The sequence below is a fragment of the Xiphophorus couchianus genome, chromosome 2 (assembly GCF_001444195.1).
Source record: "Xiphophorus couchianus chromosome 2, X_couchianus-1.0, whole genome shotgun sequence".
Classification (NCBI taxonomy): domain Eukaryota; kingdom Metazoa; phylum Chordata; class Actinopteri; order Cyprinodontiformes; family Poeciliidae; genus Xiphophorus; species Xiphophorus couchianus.
In genome coordinates this window covers 1,164,460-1,181,891 of record NC_040229.1, presented here as the reverse complement: position 1 = coordinate 1,181,891, position 17,432 = coordinate 1,164,460, and the positions used below count along the sequence as shown (strand labels likewise).

The 17,432-nt window shown below is 35.7% G+C and overlaps 1 protein-coding gene across 50 annotated transcripts in view; it reads right to left on the bottom strand.

The window, feature by feature from the left end:
* The window catches only part of LOC114154813 (protein tyrosine phosphatase receptor type H), a 64,297-nt gene that overhangs the window by 1,018 nt on the left and 45,847 nt on the right, over positions 1 to 17,432 (bottom strand). For 32 of the 50 annotated variants that reach the window (XM_028034239.1, XM_028034241.1, XM_028034359.1 and 29 more), the window contains 19 exons: positions 13,149 to 13,166; positions 12,555 to 12,800; positions 12,118 to 12,375; positions 11,679 to 11,942; positions 11,236 to 11,499; positions 10,297 to 10,566; positions 9,776 to 10,033; positions 8,662 to 8,916; positions 8,324 to 8,554; positions 7,480 to 7,749; positions 7,308 to 7,401; positions 7,183 to 7,233; positions 7,004 to 7,085; positions 6,778 to 6,868; positions 6,621 to 6,697; positions 3,888 to 4,022; positions 2,921 to 3,043; positions 1,662 to 1,822; positions 61 to 196 (listed from right to left, as the gene is read on the bottom strand). In XM_028034239.1, coding sequence (XP_027890040.1) covers positions 61 to 196; positions 1,662 to 1,822; positions 2,921 to 3,043; positions 3,888 to 4,022; positions 6,621 to 6,697; positions 6,778 to 6,868; positions 7,004 to 7,085; positions 7,183 to 7,233; positions 7,308 to 7,401; positions 7,480 to 7,749; positions 8,324 to 8,554; positions 8,662 to 8,916; positions 9,776 to 10,033; positions 10,297 to 10,566; positions 11,236 to 11,499; positions 11,679 to 11,942; positions 12,118 to 12,375; positions 12,555 to 12,800; positions 13,149 to 13,166 — 3,284 coding nt within the window. Of the gene's footprint in view, positions 1 to 60; positions 197 to 1,661; positions 1,823 to 2,920; positions 3,044 to 3,887; positions 4,023 to 6,620; positions 6,698 to 6,777; positions 6,869 to 7,003; positions 7,086 to 7,182; positions 7,234 to 7,307; positions 7,402 to 7,479; positions 7,750 to 8,323; positions 8,555 to 8,661; positions 8,917 to 9,775; positions 10,034 to 10,296; positions 10,567 to 11,235; positions 11,500 to 11,678; positions 11,943 to 12,117; positions 12,376 to 12,554; positions 12,819 to 12,908; positions 13,011 to 13,148; positions 13,167 to 17,432 lie in introns of all 50 variants that reach the window. The other 18 variants (XM_028034309.1, XM_028034329.1, XM_028034258.1 and 15 more) reach the window with 17 other exon arrangements.

Here is a 17,432-nt window from a genome sequence, read left to right as displayed (position 1 = left end):
TTTTATGGGTGTTTGATGTGGAGATAAGCCCCAGTAATAAACCTGCGGTGTTAGTTTTACCTCCGTCTGCACCATGTGAGATCGATGCTGCCTCATCTTGTAGACGAAGCTGTTGATGCCGACGGCCTGCTCCTGTTGCAGCTGCTGCAGCAGGACGTCCAGGGCGATGAGGGTGCCCGTCCGGCCCACCCCAGCACTGACAGCAAAACAACAAATAGAAGCACCAACACTTTCTGGGTTAAAATGTGAACATCAACAACAGGAAACTACATGCAAATACTTCCGTGTTATCATATTTTATTATATAGAAACCATTAAAAATATGTTATCTCTTCCATGTACCCTACACTAGACTGTTTGTGTGATTACTTCCTCTATTAACCCTTTGCAACTACGTCACTAAATCATTCGAGGCGCCATAATGGACGTCGGAAGTGAGGGACGAGAGTATTGAACAGAGACTGAAATTGTTTTCCCAATTTGTTTTTGCCAGTTTATTCATGGCGTCCACTTGTTCGAGTCAAGATAATTTGTCTGTGAACTAACACACTTGATTGGGCTTATAGACGGCGGTTTTTGTTGTTTTTTTAAACAAAAGTTGGAAACAGCTAGCTTAGAAACCGACCCATACCTCCTCCCTCCTGACGTTTTGATCAAACTTCCTGCTTTGTCTGAATTCACACCACATGATTTATATCACTATGTCATAAACAGCGTCTGCCTTTACACCGGAGAAAACTTATAAATGTCCAAAAGACCAGATGCTAACCAGTTGTTTTCATACATGCTAGGCTACATGACAGCGCAGCATTGTCTCCATGGTTACTAATGATTAGACCCACACCTTCTCTTTAATGCCATATTTTCTATCTTTCTACTCATACTTACTTATAAACTATATCAATGTTAATCTTTTTACCTTGTAAAAAGTGTTCGCTGCTAATCCCGATTACACCGAGGGCTGCCAGTCATTATGATTATTGACATTGTTCACGTTTGCTATCTATCGCTGCTGTATCTTTCTTCATTAAAAGTTGTACCACAAAATGACAAGCTTGGTTTCTATCCTTGTCTGTTTGTGCAGCCTATCGCTTAGCACACTGTGACCATTTTAAAGTGAAATCAACCAAATAGAAGCGATATTAGGTTACATATGTTTGTTTTTTTGACTACCTTTAAATGAGGCGTTGGTTGTTTTGACATCCATCATGGCGGAGTTCTGGAGAACGTGATACCACGTGCAAAGGGTCAATACTGAAGTTTACTTGACTCTTAAAGTAAGATTATAAAACTTAGCTTACTAGCAACTTACTGGTGCCAACATATATCAGCAAACAGTTAATAAAATGTGTGTGCTAAGGAAACTGCAAAATATCTAAATCTAGAGAAAGTATTTTGTACATTTGCTCTTTTTAGAAACCTCTGCAGTGAGACTCAGAATGTGTTTACTTCCTAGTTCTGTTTTATGAAAATCATCCAAATTAAAACTGCAACCACTGCAGTTTTCAGGTTGATGCTATTTCTCCTTTATTTGCTCAAAGTTTATATCTTAAAAACTCAACTTTCATAACTAGAAATGGGAAAGTTGTCAGCATTAATATGTACGAATCAGCCCTGCAGCTAGCTGGTGGGTATTTGAGTCTCCTTTTCGTTTTGTTTACCTGCAGTGAACCACGGTTGGTGCTTTGCTCCCTTCACTCTCTATGTGTTTCCTCACAAGTCCTCTGAAACGGATCAGGACTTCTGTGCCCTGAGGTACTCCATGGTCAGGCCAAGCAGTGAAGTGGAAATGATTCACCGTCCGTTCCTCTGAATCCTTCATCTGCATAAAATAAGTTATATTTATGCATTAGAGAGGTTATAACGGGTCAATGTTTAACTATAGCCAATAAAAATCCATATTTAATGTAAGCAGCAAAAAAGACCAAAGAAACAGTAGGAGGTGGGGTTCTGTGGAGAGGTATTGAGTAGTCAGTATCTTACCTGGAGTAAGAAGCAGTTTAAACAGTTTGCAGAAAAGATAATAAAACCTGCATTAGTAAGGGTTTACTAATTTGAACTATTTGAAATTGAACAATTTGAAATTTTCAACAACAAAAAAAATTCTAGAAAATGACTTGGTGGCAAAAATAAAATTTTTTTGAATTTAAGTGGATAGTTTTGAATTTTTAAACTGAGTTTTAAGTCAATGATTTGTTGGTGCGTCATCAAAGATCTTCCTGTGTGAAACACGTACTCTTCAAACCAATATTCAATATTTCCTCTTTTTATACCTCTACATGTTTCACACAGGAAAATCAATCATTGGTGTTTACATGGAAATATATACAAATCCAATGCAAACTGTTGACGGTTTAAAGGTTCAATAAAGGGAATACTTACATAAACAGCAGTAAAATTTTTGAGACTGGAGTTATTTTAATTTGCATCATTTTGGCCGCTAACTAGCCGTTAGCTTCTACCTCTTATGTAAACTTACAACCTGTTAACAGAACCTCATCTCAGAAATTTCAAAGTATCCCTTTATGTGAAATCTGTTTTGTTCATTTTTATTCTGTATTTTCATTAAGTAATTGCTCTGACTGGGTTGCTAAAGTTAACTGTTTATGTGTTTTACATGAAGGGCTATTGCTAGCAGATAATGTGCTAACACAATCTTAATTTTAAATAGGTCAGACTACTTAAATTACTATTTAAATGAAAAATTAACCATAGTATTAAAATCTGAAGTAAAGGATTTGTGTGACGTTTTTAAAACGGATCTGCTTTAGGATTTGAACAAATCCTAAACATGAGCTAGCTTTGCTAACGTTAGTCTCTTCGGGAGAATCTGTTTTTCTCCAGACTGAGATCCAGCAGGTAAGACACTGACTTAATTTTATTTTTCTTTAGGTTTTGAAATGTAGGAGATTTTATTTACATGTTTCACTTTAAACTCCCTCAGGACCCAGTTGGACTCTCTCTCCTCAGACGTTTTGGAGACAATCAGTTCTCCATGAGAACCAGGGCTCCTGTCTTCAGGCCAGTATTGTTCACATTTAGTCTACAACAAGAAAACACACACAAAAAATGACCATTGTGCTTTTTCTGATACATTTGTTTGCTTCTTACTCACATATCAATATAATCACCAAATATCAAGAGAACCAAAATATTTGCACACTGTAAAACATCTGAGTTGTGTCTACTCTCTTCTACTCTTTAAGTCAAATAAATTTAGTGAGTTTCAGACTTTGAATCTAATTGTGTGAGTTTGTGAAAGATAAACTTGCTGTAGTACGTTGTGTTCAATTTTTAAGAATTGAATAAGCAGAGTTTTTAGGTCAGCACTTAAAAAAACTGAAAGAAGAAAAAGACAGGAGTGGGAACTATTTCCCAGAATGCTTAGCGGCGTGTTTTTGTTTCCTGAGATGAAGCGTTACATTGATCTGACTCTTGTGTTATTAAGGAAAATGTTTATTTTAATGCAGCTGACAGTTTGCAAAGCTTGAGGATAATGTCCTGATCACACTAAATGTTTCTGAGCTGAATTCATTGAGATGTTTCATAAAATTCATCATCAGATCAGAAATTTGGTTCATGTGATTTGAAACTAGAATTTAATTTATTCTACAGTAAAGTAAGTTGTAATTTATAACTTGATATTGTGAGTAAAATAATAGAGAAATGTGGCTCTTTAACTGGGTGAGGGCAGTTTTTTGTGTGCATATTGTGAAATAATTATTTGGTTTAAATTGTAGGATAAGTTAAAACTCACAATTCAAGATTAATGAACTTAAAAAACAATGTTTAGACAACTTCTAATGTTTTACAGTGCATCTTTTTCTTTCGTTTCAGGTTTAAACTTCCCTAAAATCTGTCCGTAGAACATTTTCCAGAAAACGTACCCGCCCTCCTTCAACGCAGTTGGTAACCATGACGATTCTCTTCACTTTTTGCTCCCAAACCATCCTCCAGAAATCACCCACCGTGTTGGGCAGAGGACCCTGACAGGCGATGTACTCTTTGCTGCTGCTGTAGCCCTGAAAAAGAAGATCTTTATAAAGCTTTTATACAGTGACATTAACGTTGATGTCAGCATGAACACACAGAAAACAATTCATTCCTACTGAATACCAGACTCTTCTCTGTAAACCCATCAAGCTTATCAAACTTCTGCTTTCTGATTTAAGCACATGAATAATCAATTTTATATCAACATCCTTAGTAACTATTTACTACAAGCAAGGCATAACACCTAGATAAGATTTATAAATGATCATGTGTAATCGTGTCCTGATTCAAACACAGAACACAATGATTAAGAGAACTAAAGCTTATAAATAGAGAAGAAGTCATTAGGAAAGTAAAGGTCATGACCACACCTGTAGATGCAATAAAATGCCCAGGAAAGACTCTGTAAAAAATGCTATAAATAAATCAAAGACATATTTGTACACCAGAGGCGTAATAAGATTTTAGCTTGCAGGTGACTGAATTATTTTATGACCATATCTGCAGAGAGACCTTGAGAACAACGCTACGGCGATGAGGAAGGCGACTGCTAAGACGCCGTAAAAAGAATAAAAGGAAGTTACCAGAAAAGCTCCATGATTAACAGTTCACCACAGTTCAAAGTCTAATATATAACCAACCGCAAACTGTAACTGCTGCCTTAGTTTGGACTTTGGACTTAATAAGTTTTTGTCTCATCTACCAAGATAAAAATATGCTGTGAAAAATGAAATCGAGATTATTTTATTAAACCGTTTAAAGCTTTCAACGGAAAAATGATCTCGTATGATTTGATTCCTCAGTTATCTTGTTCTGTTTATTCCGTCAACTTCCTCCTTTTAGATTTTTCTACAGCTTTATGACTTATTATCACGCCACTCTGGGTTTGGTGAAGCTTTTCTCTTCAGTCCTGTGAAGCAACCTTTGTTATTCAATGCTAAGTATCAAAGTTAACACAAACAGCAACGGAATGAAAGTTTAACCATAGATTAAATAACTTTATTCGTTCCCTTATGTAAATATGTAGAGTCTAGCAGGTGACTCGCTGTCTTGCTCTGCAGACTTTGTACAGTTTATTACAAAATGATCAGAATGCAAGGCAACATAAAATAGGAATAAAATATTACAAAAGTTACCAAAACCCAACTAATAAATGCTTCTGCTTTATGAAAGCAAATTTGAAATCAAGAACTGTGGCAATAGGATTTACGGTTCAGTTATCAAAGTGTAAAGCTGCTTCCTCTTACGAGATTCACTCATAATAAGATGAATAGAGCTATTTTTGCACATCTACTTATTCTCTCTCTGCTCTTTGTTCTTCTACTGTGAGGGGATTTTTGTGCATTTTATAAAGCAGATTTATATCTCTGTTTTGCATTCCTGATGCGGTGATAACCCTTCATCTTTTCCACATTTTGTCACATTGCAACGATTAAACTGAATGTTTTTTTGTTCAGATTTAAGATGATGGACCAACGCAAAGCAGAGCATAATTCTGAAGTGGGAGGAAAAGGACACCAAAGTTTTAACATTTGTTTTAAAAAAAAAAACAGATGAAAAGCATTTTATGATCTGTTTTAGCAGAACATTAGTGAACAAACTGCACCATGAAGACAAACACGGCAGACAGACACAACTCTGGCAGATTTAGATTAAATGGTGAAATAACTGTTCTTATTTGCATTTATTTAAAAATGGCATTTAAAAATGATTAATATCCTGTGGATAAAATAAACTTGTAATATTCCATAAAATCAGAAGAAACATGTTAGATCTAACCTTCTGAAAATAAAAAACATGCATTTTTTCCCCTGATTTGACAGAAAACACTTTATTCAGCCAATATTTGTAATGATTTACTGGATTTAATGGAGCTGCCTACATTCAGATGCAATAACACCAAGGTTTCTGACCTTCGCTGTAATCGTTAACATCACTCAGTCGAGCTAAATTTTGATCTCTAACTCGGCCGGTTAAATTTTGCTGGACGATAAATTGTTCCAGAAGTTATTGCGATAAACAATAATATTGTTGTTTTCAGACCATTTTAACTGATGTAACGATAGTGGCAAAATAATAATGCAAGAGCACATTCTGAAAGATCAGTAAACTTTAAATTCTAATGAACATTTAACACTGGAACTGGGAGACATTTTAAATATTCAAAATAAATAAATAAAACAACAAATAAAATGAATTTTGAAGTCTTTGTAAACAAAATTGTCCTTCAAAAAAAGGTCTAGTTGAGACCAAAACTTTTATCATCCAGTTTTTGGTAGAAAGAGAGAAAAAAATATAAAAGTTAAATCCTACCAATGGAAATTATTGAGTTTGTTTTTATTTTGTCATGCGATTAATTGATTAATTGATTATTGTGCCTTTCTATAACCTTCACTTCTGTCTTTTCTGAATTATGTTGGACATTCTGACTCGTCCTCTAATGATAACACAGAAATAAAAAGTTTTGTGTCATCAGCATGTTGTTGTGCTCCATAGAAGTAAATAGATGCCAAATAAAAGTGTCCCAAGAATGGAGCCCTGAGGAACCCCACATGTGATTCTTATGAGCTGAGATTACAAAACATAGTTCAGTTACCATGGCAACATGGTTACAGAGTCATACTTACTGGTAAGTAATTAGCATTTATGTAGTCCATGGTGTTGTTTGGATTTGATGTATTTAGTTTCACTCGACTCCAATCGTCTGGCAGGAGAATGAAAACACGATTTTTAAGAAAATGATAAAATACCACAGAAACACCAACAGGAACACGATGGACTCACAGGGAAGGATGTTGGTGAAGCGGTTCTTCCCTCTGTTTTCTGGCAGAGTCGCAGCTTTTTGGGTTTGGTTTGTGCCAGCGGGAGCGAGGGACTAAGTGGAAGCAGAAAACAACACACCATGAAATGAAACAAGGGCGAAATGATCAACTTCAGCTTCACAGAACGACAGAAACTTCATCTGGAAACGTAACGGAGGAGACGGGACGTGTTAAAGATCTAGATGAACCTCATATTCCTGACTGAAACCTCGGTTTTCATCCAAACTCAGCTGGTGGTAGTGGTCTGGGAATTTGGTTACAGGGACGATTCTGAAACAAAAACAGTAGAAATGTTAGATAAATGATTATTTTTAGGCTGTGATTTCCACTGAGGGTTAAGTTTGCAGATAAGGAAGCTCACACTCACTTCCCCTTTGAATCTGATGATCTGGATCCAGAGAGGAAAGACTTTTTTCTGCTATGGGAAGAGAGACCAAACATTAATTGATTTGATTATTAACTTGATAGTGGTATGACAGAGGAAGCACTAACCGGATAATATCTGGCTTTTTAAGGAAAAGAAACACAATGACACAGATGAGAACAGCAAAAAGCAGAACACCGACCACAGATCCTCCAATGACTCCTGGAAGGATTCATTTAATAGATTAGAGAAATTATTACTTAATAATGCAGAACAGAAAATGTGTGCAGCTTTGCTCACCTCTGTTATCAGTCGAACAGAAAAAAATTGATGGTTCAGATATTAAGGGATCAGCTTTTGTTTCCAGCCTTGAAATCACAGAGACTTTATACGTTTTGGCCGGTTGAAGTCCATCCACAATGAGATGATTCTCATTTGGATTTAGAGTGAAAGTTTTCCCGCTTATGCTGAGTTCAGCTGTCGTCCACACACCATCCGGTTCGTCCCATTTAATCTGAGCGCTGTAGCCAGAACCCCAGTAGCTGCAGAGAGGAGCTAAAGAAGGAGGAACTGGGAGGAAAGAACCAGAAAATTAATCAGAAAGAATAAATAATATAAAGTACTGGTTTATATCAGCTTTATATCATAAACTTCTGATACCAGTATTCCTATCTAGAACTAAACTACTGCATTTTTAAACTAAATATTTTCATGCATAAATGTATTTCTATGCTCCTTTAATTTACTTATACAAAAAATAAAACAGTAATAATACCAGTAAGTTGGAATCCACTTTATTCTTCCAACACAGTTAAATAAATTGATTATTTGCAAGGATATAATTTGGAGGCAAAAATTAGACGTGTAAATAATGTATAATGTCAAACATATTTAGATGAGACGATTGGGGGAAGAATTTAAAAGCTTTTTCTTTTTACTACTCCATTTTGATGGAAGTTTTATTTTTGCTTTTATGTTTAATTACTATTATGTATATTTTTTGTTTTCTTATTATTTTTTTCTCTGTCATTTTACTCGTTCGAATTAAAGATTTCCTTTCAAATATACTCAGTCTAAGACTTATTATAAGTGTAATATAACGTCTGTAATGCATATAAAGTTATAATGAGTGGTTTGTACTTACTGATGGGTATTTCGATGCTACACTGTGGATAATGTGCAGACGATGTTTCATACAGTAGAGAAATCTCATAAGTTGCTCCAGGAAGGAGGTCAGAAAATGTCACGTTTTTCCCTTCAGGACTGATCAGAGGTTCAGATCCATTAGAGGCCGTAGCTTTGGAGAACAAGCCTTCAACTGTTCCCTGGATCGATGAGTTGGTGACGCTCCAGGATACGGCACTGCAGTCGATCTCTGAAATATAAACAGGAACAATTATTTTACCTTCTTTGTTTCTTTAACTTAACACAATAATGCAGAAAAAGGTTTTATTTGTCTTCTGCCGAGCCCTGTGTACCTACGTGTTACTGTGTGATCGACGTAAGCAGAACTGTTCAGTCCAGAGAACACTGTGATCACACTGAACTCATACATCGTCCCAGGCTTCAGGTTGGAGATGAAATATGACACAGTTGTCGTCTCCTCCTGGGTTATAGATGCGTTTGTGTCGTTGATACTCAGGTTGTGTTTCCAGGCTTTATTTGGATTCTCCCACTGTAAAGTTACTCTGTCCACTAAACGCTCCGAAACACGAACCGACGTCACACTCAGAGGAACTGAGGAAACAAAACAGGACAATCATGACCTGTCATTACTTTAACATAAATGATTTATAAAATCTTTGTATGAAAATGTTCCCATCTTTTTATGTCCGACTAATTTGATGATAAATTTTAAATCTGAGAAAATAATCATAATCTGCAACCAAATCACAACATAGTGAAGCTGAAGCTTTATTTGTGGTTTTCTTTTATCCAGATGTAACCAGGGAACTTTTTAAGTGTAAAAGCACAAAAATATGTTTCTGTTTATGAAACCTTCTTCTATATTCCTTTTTTAATGAGGTTAATTACTCTCTTTGCTATTTTAAAATAAAATATGTCACAAATAACTAACAGAGATATATTGAAATTTGATTTCTAAACAAAACAACAGATTGCAAACTGTTATAAATCACTAAATGTCAAATCTTCCAGTCGGGGAGGATTCTGAAAAGCTCCAATACAGGTGACCCAGTTATTCAAATTTTTTCTGTAGAATTATTCACAGAAAATTCAGTGATTTGTAAATTTATTCATAGAGCATATCTAAAATATCTTTTAAAAAGCAGCTTTGGAATTGAGACACCTATGCTCAATGCTATCTGATATATTATTGGGTGGCGTTTGCAAAGCAGCCAATCACAGAACCTTATTTATATTCGTTAGCACTGATTGTAATAAATCGCCGACGTCTGAACAATTGTACTAGGCAGTTATGTTTTTTAATTGGTGGTGGAGGATTTCAGTTATTTCCACACATTTGTTGTTCCTGATGCCTGAGAATTCAAGCGTTAAAGATATGAATTTGAATGATCAAGTGTGCTGGTTGGTTGTCAATACAGTTTATATGCAAAGTTACAACATCATCACCAACCTGTAGCAGCAGAGAATAATAATCCAGAGCTGTTGACTCCATTGGCCTCAGTGAAAAGAGTGAAACTATATTCTGTCCCAGCAGTCAGATCAGAGACCACATGTTGCACAAATGTTTCTCCAGAATTATCACTGATGTTCTTTGTGACAGAATCATATTGCAGTTTGTATGTTGAGATGTTGTTAACTTTGTCCCACTTTATTGTTATACTGCTGGTGTTCTGAGTTTCCACTGACACACTTTCTACATTTTCAGGAGCTGAAAGCAGAGAGGAACCAGAGACATCTGATGAAAAGCTGAATGTAGTTTGTAACAGAAAATCATATTAATATCAAAAACCAAAGTAAACATTAAAACAACAAATAAAAATCAAATGTTCATGGTCTTGATGTTTTTGACCATGGATAGTTTCCACTTTTATTGTGGAATATATTTGACTTATTATGCAGTTAATTGATATTTCCAGGTGGCTACTAATCTCAATCTACTTTTTCTCACATTAATATTTACTGATCACCAACCTGTAGCTTCAGTAAATATGAATCCAGAGCTGCTGACTTCATTCAACACAGTGAAGAGAGAAAAACTATATTCTGTCCCAGCAGTCAGATCAGGAACCACATGTTGTACAAATGTTTCTACAGATGTATCACTGATGTTCTTTGTGAAAGAAACTCCATTTTCTATATATTCCAGTTTATATGTTGAGATGTTGTTAACTTTGTCCCACTGCAGAGTTAAACTGCTGGTGTTTCTTGCCTCCACTTCTACTTTTACTACATTCTCAGGAGCTGAAAAACAAAGAGGAGAAAGAAACATCTGAATTAATGAGTTAATTTGAGGTTATTTATACAATCTGCAGGATTAGATTTAAAGTGATTTTTTATTTATTTTACCAATATGTTTCTTCTGAGTTGAAGCAAAATTGATATTTTAAAATGACATGAATTCATGAGGGTGATGGCAAGGAGGCCTTCCATCCTCAAAGACATGGAGATTATAACCAAAGATAGACTGATGAAATATAACAGAAAGCCTTCATTGCTATTACGCTCATAAAGTTTGCTTAATTGATTATTGATTTTTTAAATCAAATGCAAAGAAAAAGGTTTTTAATTTAGTAATCTACATGTTTTTGATATATTTCTATGATCTGATAAGCTGCCTGCCCCATTTCTTATCAGAAATATAATTCTAGGTTGAATGAAAAACATTTTAAATCTAAATCTACCAGAATAATTATGTCTAAAATGTCTAACAGACCAATTCATCATAATTTAGAGTGAAAACAAAAAACGTTTCACACTATAATCATTTATGTGTTGATATTGTCTGATTCCTGAGGTTTGATGTCAATTATCTTTAACTTGTGAGGAAGTTAGTAACTGTTGTTTTTGTGCGTAAATAATTTCTGTAAACTCATCCAACGTTTCTCTCATTAACTATCAGAAATCACCAACCTGTAGCAGCAGAGAATAATAATCCAGAGCTGTTGACTCCATTGGCCTCAGTGAAAAGAGTGAAACTATATTCTGTCCCAGCAGTCAGATCAGAGACCACATGTTGTACAACATCATCAGCATTATTGATGTTATTAATGACAGTTTCACCATTTTCTTCATATTGCAGTTTATATATTGAGATGCTGTTAACTTTGTCCCACTGCAGAGTTATACTGCTGGTGTTCTGAGTTATGACTGACACACTTTCTACATTTTCAGGAGCTGAAAAACAAAGAGACAGAGACATATTAGAAATGTAAATTAGACAGACTGCACAGCAAAATGATGTAATTCAGGGAAAGAATATGAATTATTTAATTTATATAAATTTTGTGGACAAAAAGGAGTTGATGCTCTAGATGCACTGACTGTTATCAACTTGGAATTAACAGATCACCAACCTGTAGCAGCAGAGAATAATAATCCAGAGCTGTTGACTCCATTGGCCTCAGTGAAAAGAATGAAACTATATTTTGTCCCAGCAGTCAGATCAGAGACCACATGTTGTACAACATCATCAGCATTACTGATGTTATTAGTGACAGTTTCACCATTTTCTTCATATTCCAGTTTATATATTGAGATGTTGCTAACTTTGTCCCACTGCAGAGTTATACTGCTGGTGTTCTGAGTTATGACTGACACACTTTCTACATTTTCAGGAGCTGAAAAACAAAGAGGAGACACTTGACAAAAGTTAAGAAGACAGGTACGCAAAGAGTAAGAATTGCATGGGAAAAAAATGTTATTTAATCTAATTTGTGGACCAAAAGGACGTGATGCTCCAGGTACACTGAGAGTGATCATCTTGGAATGATATAAGATTCACAGATCACCAACCTGTAGCAGCAGAGAATAATAATCCAGAGCTGATGAGATCATTCAACACAGTGAAGAGAGTGAAATTATATTCTGTCCCAGCAGTCAGATCAGAGACCACATGTTGTACAAATGTTTTTTCAGAAGTATCACTGATGTTGTTTGGGTCAGAATCATATTGCAGTTTGTATGTTGAGATGTTGTTAACTTTGTCCCACTGCAGAGTTATACTGCTGGTGTTCTGGGTTATGACTGATACATCTTTTACATCGTCAGGAGCTGAAAAACAAAGAGAAACCAGAGACATCTGATGAAAAGCAAAAAAAAAAATTTATTCTTGGACAAAAAAATAGGAATTATCTAATTCCTGATTTAATTACATAGTAAATGGAGGTGATGCTCCAGATACGCTGAGAGTGATTTTCTAATTTCTGAGACAAAACTCAGAAATCACCAACCTGTAGCAGCAGAGAATAATAATCCAGAGCTGTTGACTCCATTGGCCTCAGTGAAAAGAGTGAAACTATATTCTGTCCCAGCAGTCAGATCAGAGACCACATGTTGTACAACTGCATCAGCATTACTGATGTTATTAGTGACAGTTTCACCATTTTCTTCATATTGCAGTTTGTATGTTGAGATGCTGTTAACTTTGTCCCACTTCAGAGTTATACTGTTAACACTCTGGGTCTCCACTGATACACGTTCTATATTTTCAGGAGCTGAAAAACAAAGGCAGAGCTCATTGTTGCAGGCGGTTGCTTCTTTAAATAAATCCAGAAATTTCTCATAAATAATAAAAAATCACCAACCTGTAGCAGCAGAGAATAATAATCCAGAGCTGTTGACTCCATTGGCCTCAGTGAAAAGAGTGAAACTATATTCTGTCCCAGCAGTCAGATCAGAGACCACATGTTGTACAACTGTTTTTCCAGATGCATCGTTGATGTTCTTTGTGTCAGAATCATATAGCAGTTTGTATGTTGAGATGCCGTTAACTTTGTCCCACTGCAGAGTTAAACTGCTGGTGTTCTGGGTCACCACTGATACATTTTCTACATTTCTAGGAGCTGAAAAGAGGAAACACTTGATAAAAACTAAGAGTAACTTATAAAAGATGAACAATAATAATACTTTCCATACTAACCAGGTTCTGTGGATTGTCCTGCTGTTGTAGGTTCAGATGTTCTCATTGGTTCTAATGTAGTGGAGTTCACTGTTACAGTCTGAAAACATGAAGATATTTAAACAAAAAACACATTAAAGATGCTGAAGAACTATTTGACTATCAACAGTAGATACATAGATACTTTTTCCAAAGAACAAATTGTTTCCTTGCCCCTCCTGACTTCCTATTATTTGCATGTTTGTCACACTTCAGTGTTTCTGAACATCAAACCAATTTAAATGTTAATCAAAGTAAACACAAGTGCAGTTTTTAAATGAAGATGTTTATTATTGAGGGAGAAAATAAATCTGAACCTATACGGCCCTGTGTGAAATATTGATTATCTGACCATTAGTAGCAACAACTGCAGTCAGGTGTTTGTGATAACTTTCATTTAACAGAATTATTGTAGTTCAGCTCTATTGGACGTTTCTCCAGCATAAATGTAATTTTTAAGGTCCTGCCACAGCATCTTAATAGGTTTCATGTCAGTACTTTGACTAGGCCACTCTGAAGTTCTTATTTTGTTTGTCTTCAGCCTTTCAGAGGTGGACCTGCTGCTGTGTTTTGGGTCATTGTCCTGCTGCAGAACCCAAACTGGTTTCAGCTCCAGCCGTTTTCCTCCAGGATGTTTTGGTGTAGAGATGAATTCATGGCTCCACTGATCACAGCAAAGCTTCCAGGTCCAGAAGCAGCCAAACAGCCCCAGACCATCACACCACCACCGCCTGGTTTTACCATCAGTGTGATGACATGGTGTTACTTTTACCCCAGATGTAATGAGACACACTCCTTCCAAAGAGTCCAGCTTTTGTCCCGTCAGTAAACAGAATGTTTTCCTAAAGGTCTTAGGGATCATCAGGATACGCTCTGGAAAAATGGCCTCAATGCTATTTTTACTCAGGAGTGGCTTTGGAAACCTGCCATGCAGGCCATGTGTTTCTTAAGTTGGAGGCATAATGTTGCTAAAACGAGACCTGATCAACTGCAACAACCCCAGATCATAGTGCTGCCCCCACTAGGCATGATGGGTGCATCATTTCATCTGCCTCCCTTCTTAACCTGATGCCCCAATCAGTCTGGAAGAGGGTAAATCTGAAGTCATGAGATCACATGACCTTCTTCTGCTGCTCTGGACTCTTTTCTATTCTGCTTTCTTACAATTTAAAGTCTTTTTCTCCTATTACCTTCACTGATACGTTTCTACACAGCTGATCAGTCCCAATCAGCACACTGTAAAACATTAGAAGGTGGTTTAACGTGAAAATGAAAGTCCACCTGCTGCCTGGAAAATGCAATTTAAGTCAACAAGAAAATAATTTTGGTTTTAACTCAGAAATTAAAGTTCATGAAGTTGATTTAACAACAAGAGACAAGTTGTCTAAATGTTTTTTAAGTTCATTAATCTTGAATTGAGAGTTTTAACTTAATCCTGCAATTTAAACCAAATTAAATCACAATATGCAATAAAATCTGACCTGATTTCTCTATTATTTTCACTCACAATATCAAGTTTAAATAACGACTTATTTTACTGTAGAATAAATTAAATTCTAGTTTCAAATCACATGAACCAAATTTCTGATCTGATGATGAATTTTATGAAACATCTCAATGAATTCAGCTCAGAAACATTTAGTGTGATCAGGACATTATCCTCAAGCTTTGCAAACTGTCAGCTGCATTAAAATGAACATTTGCCTTAATAACACAAGAGTCAGATCAATGTAACGCTTCATCTCAGGAAACAAAAACACGCCGCTAAGCATTCTGGGAAATAGTTCCCAGTCTTTTTCTTCTTTCAGTTTTTTAAGTGCTGACCTAAGAACTCTAGTTTATTCAACTCTTAATAAAAAGTTAACAAGTTACTGCTGTAAGTTTATCTTTCACAAACTCAAACATTTAGGCTCAAAATCTAAAACTCTACAAATTTATTTGACTTAAAGAAAAGAGAGTAGACACAACTGAATGCGTCTCAAATGTTTTACAGCGTCGAGTTCCCTTTACATTGTGGAAATGTTCTTACTTTCACTATTGAACAAATTACACTGCATGTTCTGTTGAAGCTCGTTTGTCTCATTATAAATACTTTCTGAAAAATCCTTTAAGCATATTTTTTATTAAACTGATATTCCTGTAGAAATATGTTTTTCTTATTGTCCTGAGGAAATATTTTAATCTTTGATGTTGTGTTTTTGTTTGCTGGGAATTAAAAATCATCTTATTTATGAGAAATGAAGCCTCGACAACATCAGTCTTTGTGAATTGAGTTACTGAAATAAACATTTTATTATATAACAACTTACTGAATGTGTTTGTAGCTGTGAGTCCTATTTTATTTGTTTGACTTAATTTCAACAGAAGTTGCGTCGGCTGCAGATTATGACCATTTCCTCCACGGCAACAATAGTTCCTCACATTTCTCCCAGTTTTTAATACTGTGCTGGAAACTTCTTTAGTAAATTTTAGTAGCTCCAACGTTTTCTTAGCTTGATTTCTGTCAGTATTTTGACTCGTCTTCAACAGACCAACATCTTCTCTGGATCTCTTTAGACGGTTGTTTAAGAAATGAGAAGCTGTTATTTAACTCCAACTGCATCTTTGACAGCTGAAATATAATCATCCAGGTATTTATTATCTAATTTGCTTCTTAAATTCAACCAGTGACTTTTTTTTTTTGTTTTTTTGTACAGGCAAAGTAAACTTTTGCTTCTTGAGCTGAACTACAGCGATGACTATCATGAGCCCCTCTGTGGTTAACACTGTTTCCTTTTGTTGAGGTTCAGCGTTTTTTGCACAGTAAATCTGATCCAGTAAATGTAAAGATGATACAGAACTTACCAAAAGCAGACTGAAGAAGCCGTAGAGTAACAGGAGGTCTGATGTGGATTTGACTGATAAAAGCTCCATCTTTGTCATTGATGATTCACCTAAAGTCATGAAGATGCAGAGGCTCTTCTCCGCTGTCAGATAAACCTCAGCTCTTCCAGTGTGGCCACCTCATGTGTTGACTGAAACAGCAAATTTCCCCCTGCTTGCTGCTGATTCAGTGCCGTAATAAATCCAGTGTTGACTTTTAATTCCTAACCAGGTCCTCCTTTTCTAACCTCTGGTCCCTTCTCTTACTCACAAGTGACACAGTAAATAACTGCTTCTCCTTTTTAGACTTGTGTTGCTCGGGGACCTTTGCTCCGCCTGGCACTTCCTTATTAACGGTTATAGTTTGCTGCTTTCAAGGGGACATCGATCAAGCAGATTTGCCTGCTTTAAAAGTTTATTAATGTTGATTGCTGTATATCAGCTGGAACTGTGCGCTTCAGGGTTATGACCGGCTGAATCCGTAAATCATCAGTAAGTAAAGGTAAACCTCTATAGACGTCTTGTAACGTCGACATTTACATTTTTACTTCTTTAAAATATTCATCTGAGCTAATTTTGTGAAAGATTTTGTCTGCCTTCTTGTCTGTTCACAGCTTAAGGGAGTTGTGATATTTATGGCTTCCTTGCGGTTTGGACCTATAAGGAACTGTAAACTGAAAATGTGAAAGGCAGAGCCAAAGTCCAACCCGTGTTTATTAAACTAACACATTTAGTTGGCCTCAATAAAAGCTTCACAAAGAGCAAAGAGCCTTTTTAAAAACCATCTAACCTCTGGCGAAACATGTGAAGGAAGTATCCTTCCTAAATGATAATTTTCCACAACCATTAATGATAAACTTTACAACAGAACTTTAATTATCTTCCGTGTTTCAAACAGAGCACACCTTGTTTCAGATGCTTTAATAAGATTATTTATTCAACATTCATGCTGGATTATAGGGTTTATTGATAGGAATGTTTATTAGTTGGTTATCATAAAATTTCAATAATATGGTAGAGACTGTCATGTTCAGGAATTCAACGCCAACAAGTGAAGCAGTCAAAATAAACAATATTTAATAACTGTATTCATTTAAACACTGCTTAAGTTCCAACTTATGCCAAAAAAGTATTTCTGATGAAGTCTATAATTAAAATAATCTTCTCACAACCATTCCTACAACTACAGCAAAAAAAGGTGAGTTTTTAGTCCTATTTCCATGTAGATGTGGAATAAACAAGCAGATTACTGCGAAGAAGGAAATAAATTACTTTGGGGAAAAACGTCCAGCATTGCTAAATCAAGAAA